This window comes from Anopheles merus, chromosome 2L (assembly GCF_017562075.2).
Source record: "Anopheles merus strain MAF chromosome 2L, AmerM5.1, whole genome shotgun sequence".
In the NCBI taxonomy this organism is placed as follows: domain Eukaryota; kingdom Metazoa; phylum Arthropoda; class Insecta; order Diptera; family Culicidae; genus Anopheles; species Anopheles merus.
In genome coordinates this window covers 33290755-33316863 of record NC_054083.1, presented here as the reverse complement: position 1 = coordinate 33316863, position 26109 = coordinate 33290755, and the positions used below count along the sequence as shown (strand labels likewise).

General features: G+C 48.0%; 4 protein-coding genes and 1 long non-coding RNA gene across 9 annotated transcripts; 2 read left to right on the top strand and 3 right to left on the bottom strand.

The window, feature by feature from the left end:
• Positions 1-114: 114 nt before the first annotated feature.
• LOC121593814 lies at positions 115-750 on the bottom strand. Its single transcript, XR_006004851.1, has 2 exons — positions 661-750; positions 115-343 (listed from the first exon to the last, which is right to left on the bottom strand). It is a non-coding gene; the product is annotated as an uncharacterized LOC121593814 (long non-coding RNA).
• LOC121593809 lies at positions 338-12068 on the top strand. 2 transcript variants are annotated; one of them, XM_041916510.1, is made up of 6 exons: positions 338-1505; positions 6170-6262; positions 8111-8461; positions 8530-8844; positions 8924-9586; positions 10031-12068. In XM_041916510.1, the coding sequence occupies exons 1-6, from the start codon at positions 1428-1430 to the stop codon at positions 10976-10978; spliced, it is 2448 nt and encodes an 815-aa protein (XP_041772444.1). In that variant the 5' UTR covers positions 338-1427; the 3' UTR covers positions 10979-12068. The 2 variants fall into 2 exon arrangements, with proteins under 2 accessions (XP_041772444.1, XP_041772445.1); XM_041916511.1 differs by lacking the exon at positions 6170-6262.
• Positions 12069-12139: 71 nt separating this feature from the next.
• Positions 12140-16242, bottom strand: LOC121593810. 2 transcript variants are annotated; one of them, XM_041916513.1, is made up of 2 exons: positions 15797-16242; positions 12140-15535 (listed from the first exon to the last, which is right to left on the bottom strand). In XM_041916513.1, exon 2 carries the CDS (start codon positions 15142-15144, stop codon positions 14041-14043), a length of 1104 nt encoding a protein of 367 aa, XP_041772447.1. In that variant the 5' UTR covers positions 15145-15535; positions 15797-16242; the 3' UTR covers positions 12140-14040. The 2 variants fall into 2 exon arrangements, with proteins under 2 accessions (XP_041772447.1, XP_041772448.1); XM_041916514.1 differs by having other exon boundaries at positions 15861-16242.
• A 1652-nt stretch (positions 16243-17894) lies between these two features.
• LOC121593838 (eukaryotic translation initiation factor 3 subunit I) lies at positions 17895-19345 on the bottom strand. Its single transcript, XM_041916553.1, has 3 exons — positions 19229-19345; positions 18794-19020; positions 17895-18718 (listed from the first exon to the last, which is right to left on the bottom strand). Exons 1-3 carry the CDS (start codon positions 19229-19231, stop codon positions 17965-17967), a joined length of 984 nt encoding a protein of 327 aa, XP_041772487.1. The 5' UTR covers positions 19232-19345; the 3' UTR covers positions 17895-17964.
• A 273-nt stretch (positions 19346-19618) lies between these two features.
• On the top strand, positions 19619-25945 carry LOC121593170 (ankyrin-3). 3 transcript variants are annotated; one of them, XM_041915311.1, is made up of 9 exons: positions 19619-21234; positions 22071-22234; positions 22333-22448; positions 22526-22888; positions 22971-23124; positions 23187-23365; positions 23438-23541; positions 23618-24663; positions 25006-25945. In XM_041915311.1, exons 1-8 carry the CDS (start codon positions 21058-21060, stop codon positions 24626-24628), a joined length of 2268 nt encoding a protein of 755 aa, XP_041771245.1. In that variant the 5' UTR covers positions 19619-21057; the 3' UTR covers positions 24629-24663; positions 25006-25945. The 3 variants fall into 3 exon arrangements, with proteins under 3 accessions (XP_041771245.1, XP_041771244.1, XP_041771246.1); XM_041915310.1 differs by lacking the exon at positions 25006-25945 and having other exon boundaries at positions 23618-24678; XM_041915312.1 differs by lacking the exons at positions 19619-21234; positions 25006-25945 and adding an exon at positions 21401-21903 and having other exon boundaries at positions 23618-24678.
• Positions 25946-26109: the final 164 nt, after the last annotated feature.

The window sequence follows — 26109 nt, the reverse complement described above, 5'->3', positions numbered from 1 at the left end:
GGCCATCGCTCCCACACCTCCTCCACCACCATCCATCCAACCGTCGTGTGTCGTGTGGTGTGGTGTATGGGTGTGTATGTCGTACGTACTAGCGGGTGGTGGCGGGTGATTTATCCTGCTGTTCTTCCATCTTCGTCCCCGTGGTGTTGGTTGGCATCGTTGTTCGGTTTTTTTTTCTCGGCATCGGTCTCGTGTGTGAGGAAGGTGGCCAATTTTCCAAAACGATATCCTTTCTTTCGGGTTCAGTGGTCTTCGTTTCCTAGCCAACTTTATCTATGGTTATCCTTCCGCGTGTGTCCGTGTCGTTCACCGTTGATGATTTCTTCTTTGTGCGTGTAGTGTTCTGCAAACAAACCAACAAAAAAAAACGGAATCAAAAGTGAAAAACATGGCGTCGACCACTTTGTTCCGAATCCTGCCAGTGGATGCAGAAGGAAATGTGCCCCTATGCAAGCATCTGGTTGCAAATTGGTAACTTTTGCGAGGGTGTGCGTGTGTGTGAGAAAGGGAGACAGCTCAAGCTAATAGTACGTAGAAATAAAGAAAAAAAAGAAGTGGTTATTGCATATCAAAGAAAAGCAAGGAAAGCGGCTGCTTCCTTCTTTGCGCTCGTCTTCAAGTGTGATGCTAATGTTTCCTTAATGCGTCTTCTTCACCTACCACATCCGCGTGTAAAGTGAAACCCCAAATCCCATTGTTCTGTGTTGCTGTTGCTGTTGTGAAACGCAGCATGTCCTTCACCGCGCACACGTCGACGCTTGCTAATCCAGGACATGTGTGCTAGCCCACACACTCCACTGCTCACCTGTATCACCTGTGCCAGCGCCGTTTCCAAGCAGGTCCAAGCAGGTGGCGCGTGCTTCGGCTGGGATAAAGGGCAAAAATCGATCGGCAGCCAACTGTCCGGAGCAAGTTTAAATTACGCAAAAAAGGGGGCAAAAATCGATTCTTCCCCATCCCCGTCCCCGGTCGTGTAGAGAGAGTAGTCCCCCGGCAGGAACATAGTTTTGCGGGAGGGAGCGAATGCAATAGCAGGAAGAAAGCAACAACAACAAAAAAGGCAATACATCAAAGCACACATCCTGTTCGAGTTTTGTAGGTGCGACTGGGAAAGTGTATGTGTGCGTGCGTGCGTGTGTGTGTGTACTCTTCGATGGAACAACGGAGACAGCTTCCAGGTGGAACTACCAAAAAAGACCTCATAAAAAACCCCCAGAAAACCAAGTGCCAAACTGCTTCCAAATGTAATCAGCGGAACAACAGCACACTTCAACTCACGCCCGCCCCCTCACCCGGGCGCTGCCATTAGAAAGTGATGCTAATGATTTAAAGATTAGTTGCAATCGATTTTCGATTTCGAGAACCCCTCTGCAAAAGGGGAACGAGGAGATTCAGAGGAGATTGCAGCCGAACCGAGCGAGCGCAAGATGAACCCCGACCGGAACAGCCGGAAGTATCGCTCCGGAAACAATCTGTACAGCGACGATGAGCTGGAATTGTCGTCGGTAAGTACGCGGATCGAACGCGGGAAATGGATAAAACCAACCAAGCAAGGGAGAGTGGGCGAGCGGAAGCACCAATTTGCACTCTCGTTCGGGGGAGATGCACGGAAAGATATGGGAAAGAAGGTGGCCGCCTTCTGTTGGGTAACGGGCGCGTGCGAAACAATAATCATTCCCACCGCGGGAAATCATTCGCCGAGAAGCGCCGCCAGTCGCTTTCCTCCTCTGTCGTGCTGATGTCATGCGGTGTGCTTTTTTTTAAGTTGTAATCACCGTCGTCGTAGTCGTCGCCGCCACGGGATCCCATTAGTATGCTCCCGGCGGTGATGTTCGTGCGTTTCCAATGGAGACGCAAACGTGCCTGCTGTAAGAAGAGTGTAATTAACATTCGCACTTACAATAGGAAGTGGGTGGAGAGTGGTGGAATGTGTTTGATTTCTTACTTTGTGCCCCGGAGTCTAGACTGAATATGGCAAAGGCATGACGACGGTGGCGGCAAACAGTTGCACTAAACGGGCATTGTGTTTCTAACCGTTCTCCTTCAGCAGGGTGATGGTGGCAATTGCTTCTCGCTCGTGTCTGGAAGTTGATATTACTTTGGAATTTGAAATATTCAATAATGAGCCATCATATCGATAAGTTAAAAAAAAACGGGCGAATGTTGTTGGTATTCATTTATTAACTAATTTTCCTGGGACACCGAATCAGTTTTCTTATGCCCTAATTTTCTTAATGGCGTTTTAAGAAACTATTGATGTCATTATTGGTTGGGTGGGAGGCGTCCCAGTCGCCTAAGGCAAGGGTCTCCAAATTTGTCTTTGTGCGGGCAGCATTGCCTCAAAAGGAACATTATTGAGGGTCATTTTTGGCCATATATTTAGCTAAATAGATAGCGAAGGAATATTTATTTGACAAGAAAACACAACCTGGATATGACTCATATCCACAGTTCTATAAAACTGAATCTGAAATTTGGTCTTGAAGTATTAGGAATATATAATTTTGAATAAAGTTAGCCAAAAATTTGGCCATCTATGAAATCTTTGTGGCCCACATTTCAGGCTTCGCTAGGGCCGCTGGAAAGAGTCATCAAGAAGACCGAAAAAAGTCCGATTGAGGTAGCACTCCGAACCACAATTAGGATAAATATAATCTCATAAAGCCAGCATACTAAAACAGCAGGCCTAGACTAAGCACGGTTGCTACATTGGAGAACAGCATAATACATTGAAAAGAGCCTAATGAAGATGCTCTAAATCCATAATGTTTATTGAATGCAGAATACAGTTGAACACAGTCGCCGGTCTCTTGGCATAGACCTCAAAAAGCACAGTTTGTGTGTATATAAATCAAATCCTCCGTAGAAATATGTGATTCATTTTAATGTTATTCACATAAAACTATTTTCCCTAAATCCTTAAGTGATTTCTTCTGGGTCGGCGGAACTACTCTTGACACTCGACCTCTAGCCCTGATCTGCTTAAAGCCAATGGTTACTTGACTATTTATCCAAAGGTCCATAAATTACTACAGGTCGGTTCGTCTAGTGTCCAGTTTGACAAATCTTAATTTGACAGCTAGGTACAGTCACCGCGCGGCTACATGAGGTGAAAAATACAGCGAAATGAACTATTTGACAGGTGAAATATCTGACAGGTTCAGCCAAAGGGTTGGGGGAGACACAACATCCGCTTTCGAAATTCTATGAAAAATAATATTTTCTTAAGCAGAACATTCCCTAATTAGAAGAAATTATGAACTGTTGACTCAAAATTGACGAAGTACTTGATATTGAAGTTATTTAATAGATTTAAATACGAGTTTCAGAATTCAATAGTTGAACGCCTTTTAGTTGGCATGCTTTTTAGTTGAACGCTCAGTTCAATTCAAATGATAGTTGGCTGACAGTTCAATTAAAAAGCATGCGTTTGAATAGGAAAACCGGTTTTTGAAAATTTCATAAAAATCTCATGGCGCGAAAAAATTCATTATTTTTTTGTATGGAAAAACGTGCCAGCTAAAAAGCACATATTCAATAGTTGACAGGGAATCGAAGTTCAACCAGTGAGTTGAGGCTGTAGTCCAAAGTTACTTAGCAACTCATACAAAGTCCTTAGCAACCACAATTCCCTATCTGCCACTCTCCATGGAAATCACCATCCCTATCGGTCAATCTCCATAGAAATCTCCATCCAAAATCATAGCTAAGCACTCCGTCCTGCAGTTTATCTAGCCACCTTAGTCTAGCCACATTTCTAACATTAATCCTGCATGTGAGGGACTTTCGGTCCGTACAGGCCTTGAACCCATGATCGGCTTGTTATAAGGTTGTGCGAGTTGACGACTGTATCACGTTACCATCTCATAGTTACTTAGAGCACTTTATAAAAGACGTTTCTATCTAAGCTTATCCGGTGATCTCGCGTCTTTCTTCAAACCAAACAAAACAACAAACAAATGATGTACGCAAATGGTCTCGAGAACACTCTACAACCTCTTGCAAAATGCTGACGAAGAAGCAATTACTCTTCACGGTTTATGCAGAGCGATGCTAAAAGATTAAAAAAGAATCCGTGTTCCTCCTTGTTTTTCTCTCCCACACTTTAAGGATTTATTTTCCTCAATCAGCAGAAATAGCTTTTCCGGTTGCCTGATTTATAAACCCTAGAGCAGCAGCAGCACGAGCGTCTCGAAAAATATTGCAAGATTAAAAACGACGGAATGCTCCCAAAATTCCCCTCCCCCCACCGCTTGCCACTCTTCTATCACTAGCGTGTGATGGTTCACTTTTAATAACTGTAACATTGCGACACATTCGAACCACCGCCACCACCCAACCATATCGTGTCCCCCATTATCTATGCCGGTGATTCTATGCCTACTTCATTCAGAACGATGAATTGAAGAAGGATGTTCCTTATTTTGTCACCCTCTGGTGTGGTTGTGAGTGTGTATGTGGGGGTTCTTCCACCCTTAGCGGAGCTATTTCCATTCATATCCATCAATTGCGAGAAGTCTCGCCATTCTTGAGTGCACGTCTGTGCCGACAAAGTCGTCCCGGTTTGTTTGTACAGCTTAGCCCATACCTTCCCAAACATCAACCCCACCCGGAGGGACCTGATGACAGATTGCATATTACTCTGCCCATTGCTCGGGCAGCAGTGACCTGCGGTTACAGACCGGGCCGGCACACCAACACCAGCTGGAACTGGATCCTTTATTTGCAAAAGATCCTTGTTAGTTCCGGTTCTATCTTCGTCTATGCTCACACTATTCTTCCGCGTTGCTTTAGAGGGTTCCCTCTACGCTTTTCCACAGCCTGCTTCGCCACCATAATCTTCCGAGAGCGGGTGGAAATGACGCGCCTTGTTCACGTGACATACGACCGCTCGTTGAACGACAGTTTCTCTCCCCCTTCGACTACTTGACGCTCACGTGGCTTGCGACCATTATTGTTGATTGTGCCTTCCCCTAAGCCCTTGTGGTGTTGCTTCCTTTCCCACATCCACTAGCGGCGGCATGTACCCTTCGAAAGCCGGTGGAGGCATGAATTTACATTGTTGTGATGGTGGTGGTGACCGTCGCCATCGTTCTTAGGTAGCAGCAGGCAGAATGGAAGAAATCGATAGCTTACGAAATGCTTATCCCTTGCAGTGGGAGGAAGCTTTCCCGTCTCTTCCTCACCTCTTTACACCCATCCACATGATAGAAAGTGAGTCGAAAAGGAGGCCCATGATGGTGGTGACACGATTCCTTGAAATTAAATGGTTCCTTCTTGTTGTGGCTTGTGTTTTTGTGGCCGATGGTGGAAAAATGCCTTCCAGCAGCAGCCCTTTGGACGCGGCGAACAGCCACTTTAGCTGTAAGTAGGCAGACAGCAAGACCGCCACCGGGACGACCTGGAAGAGACCCCGTTGGGCGATGGTCGTTGCCTTGCAATAATCAAAAGCGATGCCACTTATCCTTTCCCCCCCCAGGGTCGAGCACCAGGGAGCGGGAGCGCTTTTGTTCGCTAAAAAAGCACACGAAAACACATATCCCATTTACTGTGTCAGCTTCTTAAGGCAGGCGAAAACAAAAGGGACACGACACCGTGTGTTTGTGGTTTGTGGCGCTGCACTATACCATGCTGCACTCTTCTTTTCATTGAAGAGGAGAGTGTGGAGATGATGATCTTTTTTTTTCGACAAGAGGCAAGGATGCACCATGCACGATAGCGTGTAGTGCATGTACAACAAGGTGGTCCACACACTTGTTTGGTGGGGTTTTCTTTCCTTTTTTGAGTGTGGTTCTTTTTAAGAGTGCGACACCTGTAGGAGCACAGCGAGTACTTCAAAATGAGCATACGGTTCCACTACGCCAACCACCACTACCCCATACAACCATTAGTTGATTGAAAGATAACAAAGGCAAAGACATTATTGGAGGGAAAGGCTTGGTGGTATGATTGGGGAATAATGTGAGGACAGAAATAGAAAAGACTGCAACAAGAGCATTGTCATTGTAACAGTTGTACTTTCAGAAATGAACTATCAAATAAGCAGAACCTGATGTTGGGTGGTCCTGGGTTCTTTTCTTCAGTTTAAGATGAATATTGTTATCTTAGATGCATTGAGTGCATTCAACGAAATTCTTTTTAATTCATTTATATTTTTCATTCTCAAAAGTACACTTCATCCCGGATTGTACTCGAAAATGCTCTTAAGATCTCCAATCCAATTCTATCAAAATTTGATCCAGTCTGCATCCAAACTTCTGGCGTAAGTCTACTTACTTACTTACTTATCCGGTTAGCTACAACCGCTTTGCGGCCTTGGCCTGCCTCAGGAGTGTCCGAAACCGCTCACGGTCTCGCGCCTTCGTCTGCCAGTCCGTTATCCCGGCCATAATGGCGGACGCCTCCACGCCATCTTGCCACCTCAATTTGGGCCTACCACGCCTCCTCTGTCCTTGTGAACGGCCTAAAAAGACTTCACTGGGCTGGGTCATCCGTTTTAATGCGTACAACATGGCCAGCCCATCGGAGCCTGGCGAGCTTGATACGCTGTACGACAGTGAGGTCGCCGTACATCTCGTATAGCTCGTCATTATAAGTATCCTGCTAAGCATCTTCTTCTCGAACGCGGCTAAGAGGAACTATATAGTCCCAGCTCGCAGGTCCCAGGGGTACTATATAGTCCCAGCTTCGTCCGTCGCGACAGGTTCTTTGAGGTGAACTGATTTTTCAGGCTGTAGAATGACCGGTTGGCAGCCAGCATTCTTGCGCGCAACTCAGCTTCCATGCTATTGTCGTTGCTGACCTTTGACCCAAGATAGGTGAATTGTGGGACGACTTCAAAAGTGCGTTCACCTATCTGTACGTCACGCCTACGCAGTTTCTGATTATTTATTGGTAGGCCCGCTGATGTTACCACCATCAGTTTGGTCTTTGCCTCGTTTATCTGCAATCCGAGGTTCTCTGCCGCCTGCTCGATCCCTTGGTAGGCTTCTGCTACATAGGAGAGCCGCAGACCAATGATATCCACAGTATATCATCAGCGTGTGTCGCGTAAGTCTACATCGCTTACTTATTGCTTAGTACTTCGATTAACCTTTACTCGGTCACGGATGTACACACATTTCTCAGAAGACATCTCGTGTCCGTTTAACAAAGTCCTTCAGTTTTTTTTTTATTTCGTAAAAAAAGCCCAGTCAACCGTATAACTGAAGTCCTACCGTTTTTAGATTATATAAAATTTCTTCATTGAGAGAGAAAATTACGAATATCGCAGAATGTCTTTGGATTACTAAAAGTCTATTCGCTGGTTGAATCATTGAAATCATAGCAAGCTATTTTTGGGTCTCCTGAGTCTTGGGCTCTGATTTTTCTTTTTGTGAAATAGATTTAGAAGGTCTTTGCCATGTTTTATAATTGATTTTGACTCTAAGGGTGCGCTCTGTTACCTATAGAACAGTACTTCAAACTCGAACAAACGTTGAGAGTTGTTTGGAGGCACACCGTCAGACACTCTCGAACAAACTAGATAAACATCGCTTGGTACCTGTCTAAGCGTTTGTTCGAGTTTGATGACTTGTGCGATAGATGACAGAGCGCGCTCTAACTGACAAGGTTGATTGCTGATTAAGGTATCCTAGGTCATCTTAGGAAGTGGATCATAGGATAATGGATAACTTAGCAAGGAGTCCTCAGCGATGGATCTATCCTGTCTCTTGAGTTACATATCTGTTGCAATGTAGTAACTTGTATCATTTCTTGCAGATCAGCCGGTTAGAATCGTCTTCAGAATGAATCTACTCAAGGGATTTATGGTTTGAGGCTGTCATATCTCCTCTGAACTTAAGAACATCCTTTTCTTTAGACTTTGAACTATTATCCGAGAAATTCTTTAATATGTATTCAAGACTTCAGAGTAAACTATCTAGACCTTTAGGCTTTGTGTGACTTATTGATGTGCCCCATTTGCGGGATATTCAAATCCTGCATATGCAGGAATTCAGAACCCATGAGCAATGTTGTTTGATCGTGGGACGTGACATCTAAACAATCGTAATACTTAAACGTGTTTTAAACGCCGTTTTACCCCCTTCACCATTCTGCCATTTTGCAGTCCCAGGTCCTGGAGAAGGTAAAACCGGACCGGGTAACTTCCACCAAGCCGGACGAGGACCGACGCCGGCGTACGATCATCGTGGAGAAGAAGAACGGCTCGTACGGCTTCACGCTGCAGAGCTACGGCATACACTACAAGAAGGAGCAGGAGGTCGAGGTAATCACGTACGTGGACTACGTCGAGTACGATGGCCCTGCGTACCGGGCCGGTATGCGCGAGGGGGACGTCATCCTGTCGATCAACGGTTACGACATGGAGAAAGCCGAACACAAGGATCTGGTCAACTTTATCAAAAACTGTGATAATCGAATGCGCATGGTGGTACTGTTCGAAGACTGCTGTCGGAAGGTAGGAGGAAGGTACCAGGTAACCGAGTTGTTTAGCATTTGAAATGTATTCTATTTCCTTTCCCTCAGGTGGAACTACACCTGAAGTACATCCAGCTGCAGGATCTGCTCAAAAGCAAGATGGCCGACCTGGAGCGGATCTGTTTGCGCGAGCGCGAACTGCTGGAAGGCAAGTGGAAAACGCACAGCCTGCCGGCCCGCAAGAAGGCGACGGCCACTTCCACCACCGACGATGCCGATCCCGGCTCAACCACGGACGTCGAGTCTGGCGGCTCCGGGCCCTCGTTTTGCCGGCCGGCCGCCTCCACCGAGGACGTGAAGAAGCTACTCCGGCAGAAAACGTACATCGTACCGCCACCGGCACAATTTATGCTGGCCTATCATGTAAGTCTGCGGTGTGAATTCAAGTAACCAATGGGTGTAAGAATAATTTGGCCACACTTTTTCCCCTGCTCATTCCCAGTGCCTGGACAGTAACTACCGTTACGTGATCCATCCCTCGCAAGCGGGCACGTGTGACGCAGCCAGCGGCACCGAGTACTCCACCTGTGCGCAGCAACCCCAGGGCAACCCAAAAGCGGCCAAACTTTGCAAGGACCATCAGCATATGATGCGTGGCTCCTCCCTAGACAGTAGCTCCCTGGGCGGTGGCTGCAAACAGCAGCAGCAGCAGCAGCAGCAGCAACAGTCCTCGCCAACGAAAAGTCTTCACAATTACGACACCAAAGCGGCATCGGGCAAATCGGGGTCCGGGTCGCGTCGCAGCGGCCATCTGCACGGCCACTCGTGCAACCCGTGCATGGGCCACTTTTTGCGCAGCAGCAGCAGTGATAAGGGGCGCGGCGGTGGCGCCGACAAGGATAACACCAGCCTGGATGCGTACGATCTGGCCAGCCCGTGCTGCGATCCACAGTGTGTTCCGTCGCGGCGCAAGTCGAAGCACCACAAGGACCACCACCACAAGCACAAACACCGCGACCGGGAGGGCAAGGAGTCGGGCGGGAAGGATCGTATACCGCGGCCAAAGTCACAGCCACACATTTCACCGCAGCAGCAGCAGCCGCAGCAGCAACAACATCAGTCCCACACACAGTCGAACTATCTGTATCGACATAAAGATAAGCACGTAAGTTTCGATGGACTAGTTGCGGCGTAAGCGGAGGGCCTTGATTCTTCAGGAAATTCTTCCGGATTTTGGGACGGCTTTAGCACGTTTTATGTTCTGGTAAAGCAGCTTTTGTTGTGGGAAATAGGAAATAGGGAGTCGTCGTTTTTTTAGGTTACCCAGTTCCTGAGTTAATCCCTCTCTCTTTCTGTGTCCTTTGTTCTGTGTCATGTTTTTTTGTCGTGCCCTTTCCATCTCACTGTCTAGTCCTTGCCATCTTAGGATCAAGACCACCGACCATTTATCCATTTTAGTGTTTGAGTATTTTTAAAACGCGCTAGCAACAGTACGAATCTTCATGCTGCCATCTCTTTTCCGCTTTCTGCTTCCAACAATTCCCTCCATTACTCCCCCCCACCCCACCCCACCACCACTCCCTGCCATTGCATTTACCCTCTGTTCCAGGATCATCACCATACGAAAGTGTACGATCTAAACGCTAGTCTCGCCAGCCACTGTAGTCTGCACTCCTGCACGTCGAGCGAGTTCAACCCGGCGGCCGAAAACTCGCCCGCCTCCTACAGCACCTCCATCAGCACCGACACGCTCTACTGGGAGCCGCACAGCGAGTCGACCACCGTGTCCGCGTCCGGTTCGCTCCACAAGAAACCGCCGGCCGGGAGCGGCTCCACCACCAGCGGTGCACTCGTCCCGCTCAGTAGCGGTGGCGGGCGGCCACCGCACACCCACCAGCACCACTACTACATCCAGAAGTACGTCCATCCGCAACACCACGCCGGGTTGGCGGGCCAACAGGGGGCGCAACAGCAACTTGCCATCTATCCACCGCCACCGCCACTGCCCGCCACCGTACACAAGCCCAAATCGTGGGACAATCTGGCGATGAAGGGTTACGGTGGGTACGGCTACGGGTACGGCTATCTCGAGGTTGGCGCTAAAGCAGCTGCTGCGGCAGCGGCGGCCGCCGCCGCCACCACCAACCTACCGACGGCAACGCGCACCCAGACCACCATCACCATCCAGCACCGGAACTCGATCCCGAAGCGGAACGGCTACGAGCGGTACTCGGCGTTTGTCGACGTGGAAAACTATGCGCCCCCGCCGACCCAGTTCCTGCAGGAAACGACCACCACGACCACCACGATCACTACGAAATCGACGGAGAATCTGCTCGGCGGACCGTACAACCGGTCCGACTCCAGTCTGTCCTGCGAGTGTCTCGAGACGGCCCCACTGACCGGTGGGGCAGGAACGTCCGGCGCCGGGCTGGTGGAACACGTGCACGACAAAGCGGGCTACTATTCGACTCTGGCTGGTGGTGGTGGTGGTGGTGGTGCGTCCGGCTCGGGCAAAAAATCCAATCCCAACCTCACCGAGATTGCCCGTCTTTAAGCAGTGACCGGCACTTAGGGGGCGTCCATTTTGGAGGCGTGTGGAAGGATGTTTTTGAAACATTAGTCACACATGCAGCATTTTAAATTGCAATCGGTCTGGTACTGGGGGAAGGAGAGATAGTAGCGGCTCAAGCTTACCGGCAATCTCAGGCATAACCCGCGTAGTGTGTGGCGGTTTTAATTAGATGTTGAACATTTTGTAACATTTAATTAGCAAAGCACACTGAACGACACGACAGACACGCGTGTATGGGGGACACTGTGTAACAGCAGCAGCAGCTTTTGCAATGCCAATATTATCCTTAATTCACCGTTGTTTCCACTTTACTATAGGTTATAGAAGCGCTGCGCGTATGGCGCTTCCATAAATTACGTAGAAAAAAAAACAAACACACACACACACACAGATAGAGAGCGGCTTGGTACAATCGTTTTCTTCCAGACAGTTCAGAAAGTTCCAAAAGGTAGTGTGCTAATATAGCATCAGAAGCAGCAGCAGCGCATAGCAGCAAGAGGAAAGAGTTCCTCCTCTTTAGGGGAGTTTTTTATGATTTTGCAAAAGAAGCAAAAAAAAAAGGATTAAGCAAAGATACTCGCTAAGGGCATATTTTTTGTGCTATTCGGGGGAAAGGTTTGATCCAACTCCACTAGATCCAAACATTAGCGAGAGCGGGTGGCCATTCGAAAAGGTAGTTGAATATGCTTTTGAGGGTTTAGAAGGTGGCCTCATGTCGCGTGTTTTGCTCACTTACTCTTACTCCGGAAAGGACGGCTCTATATGGGGCAGGTTGTAAGGGGATGTAATATCGTGTGTAGTTGACGCTGGGAGTGGACGCCGCTCAAGAGGAGGCTATTTGTGGACTGGTAAAAGTGTGTCTTTCTTCTAAAGCACACAGGTGTGGGTCGCATAAAGGGAACAGTATAGAGGATTGAAGGAAAGAGTGAGCGGAGTGAGTTGTAATGCTCACCGGGACTGGGAAGGGAACGTAGGATTATAATAGATTAATACATAAAGAAGAGAAAAAAAAACATTCGCAAAAGCTAATGATTTCATCGTCAGCAACGGAAACAGAATGTGACCAGAAGTTTCTTTCCCTTTCATCCTAAAACACCATTCCGAAACGGCAGAGGTTCGAGCAGAGAAAGTTTGTTTATTTTTCAACATAAATACTTTAACGGGAGATATTTATTACTACTACAAGCAATTCGCTTGTTGTGATGCTGGTACAAGGTAAGGAATGATAAATTACTATTTCTTCTTTCTCGATCGATCGATCCGGTATGTAAATGGAACTGTCTTTACGCTTTCTACTAGCAGGCATATGCCGCTACTGCTGGATGCTTTCTGGTAAATAGGGCCAAGATTCTATTCGAAATATATAATTATTACTACGAACCGCGCGGACTTCGCTACTCCTTTAGGCGTTTCGTTTACGTCGCCGGACCCGCGTATGGCGATCGTTTTTCTTTTGTTTATTTATTTATAAGTTACTCATTTTAAATTGTGTGTATACCTAGAGAGATTTCGGTAATAGGATTTCAATTGTTTTTTTTTTTATCTTTTTCTTCATAGTAAGGCTAGTTCCAGATAATTGCTTTAAGTGTGGAAGATATCGAAAAATGTCCGATCTTATAACGCTTCTCTCCGCAATGCCCTCGCACACACCGTGGACACACTGAGCGGTTGCGGCCAGAGAGTTATGTTAATTTGCTCCTATTTTCATTTATTTAATTTTCTCCCCTTTCTCTCTCTTGGAACGACTTGGAAGCGCACGAGAAGGAAGCGATTTTAAAATTCATTACTTATTAGTTTCCTTTACGCTACTACTAGTTTGGAGTTTTCGTTTCACGTTTGTTTAGGTTGTCGTGGCGTTAAAGAGTTAAATATGAGAAGGGAGGGGGGGGGGGGGGGGAAACAGCTTGTTGTTTTAGGGTTCCGTTTTGTAAAAAGATTCTTTTCGACTTTCGAAGGCAAGAACGAGAGATTCGATTTTTGTTTGATTCGTTACTTATTAAAACTACACACGCCCTGACGGACACACTGCCCCCGGGGGGCACTATCTTCGGCTTCGGCAGGGCGAAACACTACATCTACCGCTTAATAGGTTCATAAATTAACGAGTGTGAATCAGAATGCGATACTATTCGATTTTTTTCTTCGGGGTAGTAATACTACAACGCTCCCTTCTCCTTTTTCGCTTAATTTCTATCGCTTACGTTACAATGATCGCCTCTCTTTCGGTTGGCCAGCCGTGTAACCTCCTACCAAAAGCAATTGGGAACGAATTAATACGTCTCTCGCACACTCGTTCTTACGATTACGCTCTTATTGGTCCAGTTATAATATTGGTGTTTATCTTTTCTTATTCGAATAAAGTTAAAGAGCCATGTAACGTGTTTTGAATCCTCATCTTCCAGTTGCGAGGATCACTGTTTTTCTTCTCTCCTCTGTACGTCGTAAGCTAAAATATTGTGTAGTTTAAACCGAGCACTCGTCGTAGCAATCACATCTTCCTTCGGTTTTTCTTTAAGGCATGTTTCCACGGAGAAAGAACACATCCACACTGCCTACTACGACTACGATTGGCATTGGCAGCTCATCGTACCCGATCACAGATGACGATCGTTTTCGTTTTCGATCAGAATCTTCCAATCTCCGAAGAATAGATCCTCTGGTGGAAGTATGGCGGCAATGTGATATAACGCCTATTTTAAACGCTTTCTTGCACATTCTGGAACTGTTGGAAAGTCAACAAACGGCCTGTTGCTGCAAAGCAAACTACACAACTTTCCACCAGTTCACCAACTTGCTCTCTAGGGGTTCTCTCTCTCTCTCTCTAGGAAAGAAATGATTGCACAGCCAAGTTTTGGTACATCTCGTTGCACGCTATCCGCTTAACGGTTGGTTTGTGTTGGCCATTGGCAGGGTTGGCCACCGGTATAAAAATGGAATTAGTTGAAACGAACGAGAGGAAAACAAACGGCTTCGCCTTACACGCAGCAAAACAGCAGCCCGCACAGATACTCGACGACGCACGAAAACGGCGACCCATACCTTCGTCATTCGAAGTGAATCCGGTTCCAGCGCTCCTGGTTGTGCAGGAAGCGGGTCGTGTCGCGGCTGCTGCCGCCGCCGCCGCCGCCGCCGCAGCCGCCGCCACTGCTCAGCCCATCGTCCAGGAAGTTGTTCGGCGTGCTGGTGACGATCTTGCAGTGGTACTTTTTCGAAAACTTCGACAGCACGTACTTCCGGAAGTTAAGCTTCGGCTTGATGGAGCGCAGATTGAAGCGCTTGCGCTGGAACTTGGGCTTGCGGGCGGACGAGATCGACTCGCTGCTCGGCGAGGGGGAGCAGCTGCCCGCGATCAGATTGCAGAGCGACGGCGAGCCACTGACGGGCGAGCAACCGTCCTCCCGCCGGACGGACGACCGATCGTCGCCGAAGTTTAGCTCGCGTCGGACGGATTGGTTGGTGAGGTTGCCGCTGCGGCGCGTTTGCGTACCGTCGAACCCGAAGCTCGACCAGGCGGACGTGCCGGTTGGATCGATGCCACCGTTGCCACCGTTCGCGGCCACCGTAATCCTGTTCACGTTGCGCAGGGCCGTCTTGAGCAGGGGCGACGGTTTGGTAAGCTGCATGATGTTTCTGCTACCGGCGGTCGGGCGACCTGCGTCGCCACCCGTCGCCGTCGTCGTCGTCGTAAGCTCGTCGAAAAAGTCGCTCAGCCCGGGCGAACAGGGCACGCACTGGATGCTCGGATCGTTCGCCAGCTTGCGCACCAGGCTGTTCTCCTGCTCGATCGCTTGCCACTTCATCAGACATTCGCGGCTGTGGCTGTTCATGATATGCTTGGGCAGGGCGGAGATGTAGTAGAACAGGGCGCCACAGTACGGGCAGATGTTGCTCTCGCAGAACCGGATGCTGGCGTCCGGCGAGCGGACAATCTTCTCCAGGTCGCGCTCGTGGTTCTTCAGCAGATGGTGCTTGAGCGTAAACTCGAACAGATACTCGTCGGCACAGAACGGGCAGTGCAGGTACTTCGAGGTGGTCAGCAGTGTCTTGACGATATTCTTTACCAGCAGGTTCAGATCGTTCTTGTGGCATCCGGTGCTGGTGCCGCTTACGCCACTACCACCGTTACCGCTGTGGGTGCAATCCATCATCCTATTGGCAGCGGAAGTATGTGTGTGTGTGTGTGTGCGATTTCCTCCTTCCGGGAAAGTGGCACGTTTATTACAGCACTACACACAGCACAGCACTACACTGTAACGACGGTTGGGGTGTACTGTTTCTTTGTATCCCGCTATTACTCGCATGGGAGCTGCCGGGCACGGATCTATCCAGGGAAGGAGTAATGGCAGAAAAGAAAATCCCCGAAAAAAAGAAACGGATATCGGTCAACTCCAAGCACTGCCTACTTTACACGCCCGACGAAACAGTAGAAAGTGGTGCAACGAAAGCAGCAGCGCTCGCACGGCGACCCTCACACGTTAGTGTCCGTTGGCCGTCCGCCGATCGATGCGAATGATGTATGATGCGCTGGTGGTGCTGCTGCTGCGGTGGTGCACCGATGCAGGTAACCGAAGTGCAACGGCATGGAACGGGCACAGCGCGCGCGTCCGGAGCAGCCAGAGCGGGATGGAATGAGCGACACAGAGAGAGAGAGAAAGAAGGGAGAGAAAGAAAGAGTCAGCGAGCGGCAAAACGGTTTAACGGATGGACAGGGCGAGGGAGCGTTACATAAAAACACGTGTGTGAGTGTGTAGTATGTGTGCTTGTGTCCTCTGTAACACATTATTTGCAAGGATGGCTTACCGTGGGAAGAAACCAGCAAGCAGTGTGTCATGATTTACACGAGCGAGGGATGAGAGAAACTTACAATCGCACGCAAACGGAACTCAACTTGCTGCCGTGTAGTAAAGGGGAAGCAGCAGATCCTACCAACGAGCTTCTTCCTGCACTTCATATGTATGTGTGTGTCTTGCGTATCCTTTCTCTGTAGGAGTTGTTTTTCCTGATTTCCAGAGTTGTACCAAATCCTGTCGATTCCTGTTCACACTTCACAAATGGTGTTGAGATACACCACACTTTTCCGCTAGATGTTCACAAGCTTCATTTTACATTCTCAACACACACACACATTTTTACATCGCTCGGGTAGGATCTCGTTACACACTTTCGCTTCACCTCTGCATTTTGATTTTTTCTAAACAGTTTGGAATTGATTTCAATGCTGCAGCTCCCGCACAACATGACGAGGGTTTTTGACGTTCCAAAATCGCGCTGTATGTTCTCGCTCGTTGTGTCATGCCATCTCTTTCGCGCACATGAGCGCGTGATAAAAACGTAAACAAATCGTGTTACTGATGTGAATCAAAAATGCTCAATATTGTTGATTATTTTGTACGAAAATCAATAGAAAATGGGTGCACGTGTTATTTTATCAAAAGCTGAAAGGTTTTAGATTACTGTGCAACGCATTGGATAGCCGCAGCAGCGCAAGAATGTGGCATGTCAAAAAATCCAGCGCCGGGTAAATTAGTTAATAAATACTTGATCTTAAGGATTAGATTAACAAGCCTCTTGTCGATTAAGTTGCTCTTCCTCACCTTTCAGGAAAACAAAATGAATTACTGTGGCAGGGGAGGATAGAATATTGTGATCGTTCGGTAGTTTCCAAGTGCCACAACTCCACTAAACGACCACTAAATGGGTTCTAAACGGCTCAAGCTCCTAACCTAAACGGAATATAAAAAGACTTCGTTTAGCAGACGGCAAATGATAAATAGCGAAAAAGCGGGGATATGAAATAAGCGGGGGACCCCGTGGAGTCAATGAGGGGGTGGTAAAGGGTTTTTTTTTTGGTCATTTAATTTTGTCCACCAACACAATTGCATAACAGTGCGAGATTTTTGGCGGCCATATTAAACACTCACAATAACTTTCAAAAACGCTTGCCAGCGAGGGAAAATCGCACCGTTTTGAAGCGTTGGTGAGCTCGGTGTTTGTCTAATGAGGGGTAGCGGAGGGGGGGAGGGGCTGTCTCGATGCGTTTAGAGCGGTGAGTTCGGCACTGCCCGGTACAGGGTAGCTCAAAGCGATGTGCGGATTGCAGAAATGATTTAAAAACTGTGATTCTGTGTCTTTTTTTCAAATTCGGCGGGATAGAAAGCAGCGCTGGGATATTTTTCAGGTAATTTACAATAACATTTCGGAAAGTTCTGCATCTATCACGGTACGGGAACAAATACCGAACTTTGGAACCTAAAACTGAAACAGTTCGTTTTGATGCAGGTACTCAATCCGTTCTATTTGTATTCGGCACTGTTACGGAATTCATAACGATCCGAGAACAAAAATGATTTCCGTTAGCAATTGATTCCAACCTTCCCAGATTCTTGAACTGATCTGAACTGGAACTGATTCTGGAGCTGAACGCGAATCTTGTCCTGTTCTTGTAATAAATTCCGAACCCCTTGTTTAGTTCTCCAACAAATTCCGAACCTGTATTAATCGTGATATTGAATCTGGACCAAAACTCTTACTAGAATCTTTTCTGACTCAGAAACTGACACGGAACTCATTCTGCTCCTGGTTCTGGTCTGCTGTACTGATGGGAAAATGTCTAAAAACGGTCCAAATGTATACCGCATAGCGTTTTGTGCAATCCTGAAATTTTTAGAAAATCCAAGACAAATTAAAACGCTTACACGATTCTTTTTTCTCTCCCACTCTCCACTCCCTCGTTTATTCCTTTCCCAAACACCTGGACGTCCGGTACCGATACGCATGGTCCCGCCGTCGGATGTGCGCTAGTTGATGTTAAATTTGCGCACTCTGGGAGATTTCACACGTTTTCCACTTATCACGCTAGTTACTTAACACCGCTGCACGATCTGTCGCTTGTTTAATGTTTTTATGCACGTTCTTGCTGTATTCTCGTTCAGTACAATAGCACAACAAATAGGACGCGCTCTCTCTCTCTACTCGAACGTATGCTCGTAGTACGAAGAGTCAAACACTTGAAGGCGCACAAAACCGTCCTCACCGCCCGTCGCGAAACTTTTACCATCCGGATGGAATGCCATGCTGTTGATCGGACCGAAGTGTCCCTTCACGCGCGCAAACTCCTCCTCGTACACCAGATGGAAGAAGCGGGAATCGAACTTGCCGGCCTGCGTCGAGGTCGTGGTGACCTCCATCGCGTCCTGGCCGCCGCCGAGCGCGACATGCTCGAACAGCGGGCTGATGCAGGCCGAGTTGACCGGCCGCTCGGTTTTGAACGTCTTCAAGCACATCAGCGAATCCGAATCGAACAGCTTGGCGGAGCAATCCTTCGACGACGAGACGAACATCGTACCGTCGCTCGACATCTGCATGTCCGTAATGCTGGCGGTGTGGTCGTTCACCGAGTTGAGCTCCTTCACCGCGCGCAAATCCCAGATGCGCAGCGAACCGTTCTCGTGCCCGGTAATGACCGTCTCATCCAGGGCGCCCCACAGCATCGACGTGATCTTGCTTTGCTGCTCGTTCATCGTCAGCTTCAATACTGGGTCGGCACTGCTGATGCTGGCGTCGATGTTTCGCACATCGATCACGAACAGCTCGCACGGGTGGTTCATCGCCCGATCCGTCGAGTAGGAGGCCTGGTTGCCGGAGAAGCTAAAGTTGCACGTACGCACGGACGAGTTGCACGGAATCTTGCCCAGCGCTGTACCGGTTTCAACGTCCCACAAACTGAAATACGGTGAAATGAGGGGCCAGATTAAAAATCAGAGCTCTTTCTTCGCTTCGACTCGCAAGGATACGCACAATGTGTTCATGTCACCGGCGCCGGTAATCAACCGGGTCGTCGTCCAATCCACGTCGACACACCAGACGGCACCGATGTGTCCATTGAACGTACCGAGACGCTCGCCGTTCAGCGAGTACCACACGCTCGGTTTGCTGTCCTTGGCCGAGGAAAAGATCAGATCGCCCTCGCGGTTGTATTTGATTTGCGTGATGGCACGCTGATGTCCTTGCAGCATCAACGGTTTCTGGAATGGTGAAAGAAAAGGAGGATGCAATCTCACTCTGTGTGTTGTTCACTGCTGGGCACCCCTCCTTCCATCGGCAACATTCGCTGCGTTTTGTGAGGTTAGAGGCACAACTCCCAGATGGAATATTCAGCTCAACGGTAGCTGCACTGTAGTTTTTGCTACCGACGATGCTTTCAACCGCAAGCCGGGAAAGTCCTTTACGTACCATTTTGCTTGCACACGTCCTTTATTCGATGGAAAATGGAATAATCTACGGACGGCGAGGTGTACGACAAAATGCAAATCGCTGGAAAGACTTTTTGGCAATTTCGCTGTCAAACGCCAAACGAGCGTGCTGTCAACAACGTCACGCCGGGTGTTGCGAACGGTGCCCATGTAGCAAATATAGGAATTATTTTAATGTAAATTAAAAATCGTACACCGATCGATTATATCACATAAAAGAAACAACTCTGTATAAAGTATACAATTAAATGAAAGTTGAACTGATTATTTATCTAAAAATACAACAATAACATTCTGTGACGTCAATGCTGCTCGATGCTGCATGGGCAATCGTGGCCGTTCGCAATGTTTTGGGACAGATGCGTGTACGTCAAAACATGCGAAGGTCCGCAACAACAGAGCGAAAAAAACGACGAAAACTCAAAAGAAAGCAACAATTGCATTAGTGACAATGAAGGGCTGGTAGCAATGAGCGAAAAGTCCCAGCACTGCTAGCGTTCGATACGACCCAACAACTCCAGTCCATTTAACCGCAATTGCTCCAACCAAACCGCATGGCTGTGTGCTGCAACGCGTGTCGTGCTACGATTTAGCCCCAATGGTGGTCGTGGTTTATCGTGGACCTTGAAAAAAGGTTTCGGAAGCTTGCCCTCACCAGTGTATTGATTTTCCCCGACCAAAAAAACATGGTGACAGACTAGGTGGCTTTGTGGAGCTGTGAAAACACGGCTGCAAAGAAAGAAATGCTGCTTCCCATGCTGGGGCAGCGTCTAGTGAGTTGTGCAAGTAGCAAGAGCATGCTTGTGCGTTTTTTCCTGTCGTGTTTCGAGAAAGCCAGCCAAAAGTGCAGCTGCACAGCTAAGGCCAGCTGCTGCTGATGGGAGCGTTGCATCAAAACAAATGGTGTGAGACAGAATGGTTAGGGAGCCAGCCCAGCCCCGGCCCTTACAAAGTCCGTGTCTGCGTGTGTCCAGTCCAGTGTGCGCTTGGTAGCATCAAATTGCATAATGCGAAAGGCTTTGGGAAGGATACATGTCCTCTAGACAGCGCGTTGGTAGTGATGGTGTATTGGGGAGAAGTGCGCGGGAAGGAAGCCCGTAGAAAGCGCAGCAACGCGTCCGGTGGAGAATGCTAAAGGTCAACCGTCAGAGCTTCGCCTGTTATGTTCTGCCCGTTGTCATTGTTACAGTAATAGTATTAGCTGCATCATCGCTAGCGGCAGTCGAGGAAGTATTGTAGTATTTACCGCCGATAAAGCAGTAGCGCAATCAGTGGTAGCCGACGGACGTGGTGTTTTGTGCTTGTGCGTCATCGTAGGCTGGGAAGTGGAATAAGTCATTATAGCATCCAGCTGAGAGAGCGCAAAGTTGTCCGAAATTTCCCCATCCACTCTGGGAGGCGAGCGTTGCGCACCCGGTGCCCTTAAAGCGTGCTTGTGTGTCTATTTACGCACAAGAGTATTATCGCAATCGGCTAATGTGTTGAGTGAACGGCCCGGATAAAGTCCTGCACACTCACGCACACACAAGAGGACACAACGTAGGCCTGCCGATGGCCAATGCAGGTCAGCACATATTACTTCGATCGGCTGTAGTGAATTACGTTACTGGAAAGGTGTCATATGCAGTTACTGCTTAGCCTGGTCCGGTCGTTTTCATCCGGAGTGGCAATATTAGGCAAAGGAGGCTGTTGTGTAGAGCCGGGGCGAGTGGAACGTGATTTCCCATTTTTACTTCTGCACACACGTTTCCATAGGAACGATCGATTTTGAAGTGAAAGAAGCAAAAACAACATCATTCGCCATCCAGCATGGGCGGCTCAGTTAGCCAAGTGTTTCGGTCCGGCAGCGCGCTGCTCTCCAACCGCGACGGCCACAAGGTGTCGGAAACGACGGTTGAAAAGGTGAACACAATCTTCGACGCACTCAGGGCAAATCCAAAGATATCGATACAGCGGCTAGAGCCACTGTTGCTTCAAATACCGAAGGTACGTATTTGTCCACCAACGGATGGTGTTTTGTAATCGAATTTTTCTTTCTTGACAACTTTCTTAGATCGTATACTGCGAAAAACCTCTATAAGTTAACACATAACAAATAACCCTAAACAGTGCGGTGATGATTGTTGCTTTAAAACACAGTCCGCAAAGCGCGCATTGTTTGCTAAAATCGACAAGCAAAACCACAAAACTGTTTTGTATACACACAAATAAGGCGCCGCCACCAAGTGGCACCACATCATTGGCAAAATTGAAATCAAGCGAAATTCCGGCGATGAAACATTTTCCAGCCTCCTCCGCGTCCCATTCCTGACGTGCGTCAATCGTATCGAGACGATCTTTTGCATCTGCTCACTCGCTCCAAGGGACTGATCTGCGGTAGATTCCCGTTTGGCCCTTTTTACATGGAACAGAAGAGAAGAGAATGAAAAATGAGATAGAAAGAGAGACAGGGAGTGTGTGTAATACTTGTCTCGGGAGGAGTGGCGCGTGTTTGCATGACGCACGCATCTGTAACTAATTCCCGTGCATTCATTATCAATCGTGAATACGATTCACTTCCGCCGGGAGCAGGCAGGCAGGCAACGCTCTTCTCCCTTTTGATGCCGCTCCATATTTGCATACGCTTAATTCGTTGCGAAATCAAACTGGGACATGGTACTGGAGTCATTTTTTGTTGTTGTTAATTTTAACATAACTCTTAGTAATGTGTAGAATGCAGAATTATTATTCCCTACTTTTGTTTAATAGTTTTACATCGATTAACTTTGCTAAAGTAACTTCTAACCGTATTTCATGTATTTCTCCTTTTCATGCTTCCACAGTACGAAAATATCCTTGCGATACACGACGAAACAGGATACAATTTGCTGCAGAAAAGCGTAGGACTAAACCATGTAGAACTAGCTAGGTGGCTACTGCAAAGACATCGCCCGGATGTGAACCGGAGCTCGTGTTCCTTACCACTACACATAGCCTGTCTGAAGGGGTGAGACATCGGGAACACTACCTCCATCGTTGTGCTCCACAAATAGTCCTTGCGTAACTAATCTCTAATGCCCTTTTGCTGCTTTTCTACTCCAACAGTTACGAAGAATGTGTGGAGCTGCTGCTTAAACACGGTGCTAGAATAGATACCGAAGCAAGGATGTGCTTTCCCGGTGCACACTCGCACAACTGCGAAGAGAGTGGGAAGTACAAAAGTAAGTCAGAACAACGAGATGTCCACATGACGAGCAATTTGAATGATTTTTGTTTTGTTTTCTCTATTAACACACAGATCAAGGGGACGATGTGAGGGTTTGCGAGCGACCGAACACGAAGCTGCAGAATGCCGTCTGCTACGCGATCGACGGCGATCAGATCAATGTGCTGAACATACTGGCTCAAAAGATGGAGGAACCGTGGATGCCGTTCCGGGTGCGGAAGCCGCTGCTGCACATTGCCTGCGAGCGGGGCGCCTGGAAGTGTGTGCAGCATCTCGTGCAGACGCGCTCGGACGAGATCAATCTGATCAAGGACGAGTACTACCCGATCCACCAGGCGGTGCTGCACGACGGACGCTTTCTGGAGCTGCTGATACAGCACGGTGCCATCACGACGGTGCGCACCTGCACGCAGCAAATGACGCTGCTGCATGTTGGTACGTTCACAAACGAAATCATGCAATATCGTAGAAGCAAAACATATGCAAGTAACTTTATCGAAATGTATTCTTTTTTTAGTGATCCTGGCGGCGAGAAAGTCGGCCGAAGACACACTCACCACAATCCGTATACTGTTGGAGCGGGGCTGCAAGGAACTGATCAATAGTCCCGATTCTTTGGGCAACACCCCACTGCACGCGATCATCGTACGGTATGCCCTAGAGGAGGCCAGGTATGTGTAGTGAACATGTCACCCCCTCAGGAGGAAACTACTTAACAAATGGTTTATTGCAGATATGGCTACGACAAGTGGAACAAATGGGATGTGTTGCATTTGGTGCGCTTCCTACTGCAGAACGGTGCTAAGAGCTCAATCAATCAAACAGGAAACAGTGCGCTTGCCTGCGTCTTTCGCCATATACGAGACTGGGAGGTTTGCTACGAGCTGCTGAACATGCTCATCAAAGAAGGAGGTAAGTAGAGAGATGAGGATAAAAAAAAATTCGTATGAAATTTTAATAAATAATGTATCTCTTTGATTGCAGGAGACCCCAATATTGTTGGTCGGGATGGATCCGTTCCTATTATGGTCTGTTTAGTGCCACTTATCAACAAGGATCCGCTGCACCATTTCACACACTCAATGAAGGTATTTTCGGCAATTTATACCAACCAAAATATGTCACACCGTTTAAATGCCAAATTTTACATTTAATCCCTCGTAGGTCTGCTATTTGAACTGCATTCGAATACTGTTACAAAACGGCGCCAATCCAAACTGCTCCTATCGCTCCAACCTGACGCCGCTCCACGTGCTCATCTTCACCGTCTCCGAGAACTTTACGCTCAACTGTGATATCCAGAAACGCGCCAACTTTGACTTTATCAAAAACATTCTCCTGCTGCTGCTGCAGTACGGGCTGGACTGCAACATCACCTCCCAGCACATCCTGCAGTCGGTGATCGACATGATCGTCAACGTGCGCACCTGCCCGGACATTCTGTGCGTGTACGAGCTGCTGCTGCTGCTGATCCAGTACGGCATCGATCCAAACATTTCGCTCAGCAACAAGCTGATGGCTAATGGGGCGAGCAGCAGCAACTCTTCCATCATTTTCGTAAACGATTTCATCAACTTCGGCGGTATACGTGGTGCCGCACCGGGTGGTGCGGTGGACGCTACCGCTTCCGGCAGTGCCAGCAGTGCCGGCGGCCCCAGCAATGGTGGACCGGGTGGAGTGGTGGTGACGGGCGGTGCTGGAGGAGGAGGCAGTGGTGCTTCCTCAGCGGCAAACGGGAACGGCGGTGGACCGGGCGGGTCGGGCACCGGCGGTCCCTCGAATGGGAACGAAAACCTGCGCAGCTCGTTCCGCAACAATGCACGCAACTATCTGCTGTTCTACTACATTATGCTGATCACGCGCAAAGAGTTCATTCTACTCGACCGGGAGCAAACGTACCAGCGCATCATCTACCTGTTCTACTACTCGATGAAGCACGAACCACTGTTCAACTGCCTGAAGACGCTGCACAATCTGCTGATCGCGCAGGTGCCGCACCGGTCGATCGACAACCTGCGCCACCTAATCATTACACTGTACAAGAAGCCGCGCAGCCTGAAGCAGCTGTGCCGCGTCTGCATCTACAACAGCCTGGACAAGAAGCTGGCCCCGAACATAGCGCGGCTGAATCTGCCCGGTCCGTTGAAAGAGTACGTGATGAACTTCGACAAGTAGAGCCACTGACGGCCGAACACGAGCGGGGATGAGCCGTAAGTTAAGAAGAAGAAAAAACAACACGAGAGTTCACACTTCCTCTCGAGATCTCTTTCATTAGGTGCTGCGATAGCTAGTTGTTTGTTGTGTTGTGTATCGATAACGTGCCCGAAGATAAAGCAAGTAGCAGCGATCGTTTAGCTATCAGACCTGATGGTTTAACGAAGATTCGCGTATAGTGTACAGTATGGTGTACTATTTTTTCTCCATTTTCATTTCCCTTTTAGGATACAGTTTAGATAGTTTAGATTAGTTTGGCAAAATTTGAAAAATGCCTTTCGTTATTCTCCATTAACTGTACTTTTTTTTTCTCTGTCACTCTCTACATTTCGGTTAAGACCTTTCACCATTCACAATTAGATACACTCGCTAGTTAAAGGAATATAGCTAAGGATCTCCAAAGCAATCTTATGCCACGAACAAAGACATCTTTAGTTTAAGTCGTTTTTCGACCGTAGCTGACCGTAGAATGGTCTGAAGAAAAAACACTCCCAATCGAATGTAGCTATAAACGAAAGCGCCAGGAAACGCGTCCATGAAGGATGACTAAGCGCCCCAAAGCCTAATCGATGTGTCCTAAACAGCCCGTAAACAAAAAATGAAAACAATCGTACACGTATAAATATTGTAAAGCTCGCAGTGAGCTAGCAACAAAAAAAAGAACATGAAAATATGTATGTGTGTTGTGTGTATAATGTAAATATGTTGTAGCGTTTACTAAGGAACCACACTTTTATAGGTAGTTGGTTAGATAAAAAAGTACATGCGCTCGTGCAGCCGGAGTGGAAGGCGAAAAATGGAGAGTGTGGTGGTGGTGGTAGTGGTGTGCACATGAAGCAACATCGATGCAGTAGATATGAATAACGAAATTATACGATCAGGCACACAAACACACACACTTGCTTCCGGTTGCACGCCAGCTGGAGCAGTCGTCACGAACAAACGAACAAATATATCAAACAAAATATATGCAAGCGTGTGTACAATGTGAATGTATGGGCGGAGGGGGCGGAACGAAGGGAGAGTTTCGCCGCTTGGAAAACACCGAATTTCTTCAGCACACTTCAGATAGGACTGAAAAATCAATCAAACTAAAAACTGAGCATACATTGTAGATGGCGCGGAACGAAAAAGAACGGAAAACACAGAGGAAGCTGCGAAAGAAAGTATTTTGTGCGCTGTGCCGTAAACAATCCGTTTGTAAGGAGCTGTCCAACCGATGTGGCATACAAAATATTCGACGGATTTGCATGCAAATGTGAAAGTAATAAAGAGTTTGGGAAAAATAAATTGAGTTTTTGTTTTTTATTGTTCTACCGATGGGCCAATAATGTGGAAATGTAATGGCCCAGACAGGAAATGTAATGCATCTGATCTCTACTGGCGCCTCTGGGGGAGCTTTTAAAGTGTCGCCATTGCCCAGGAAGCTCTCATTGGGCGGG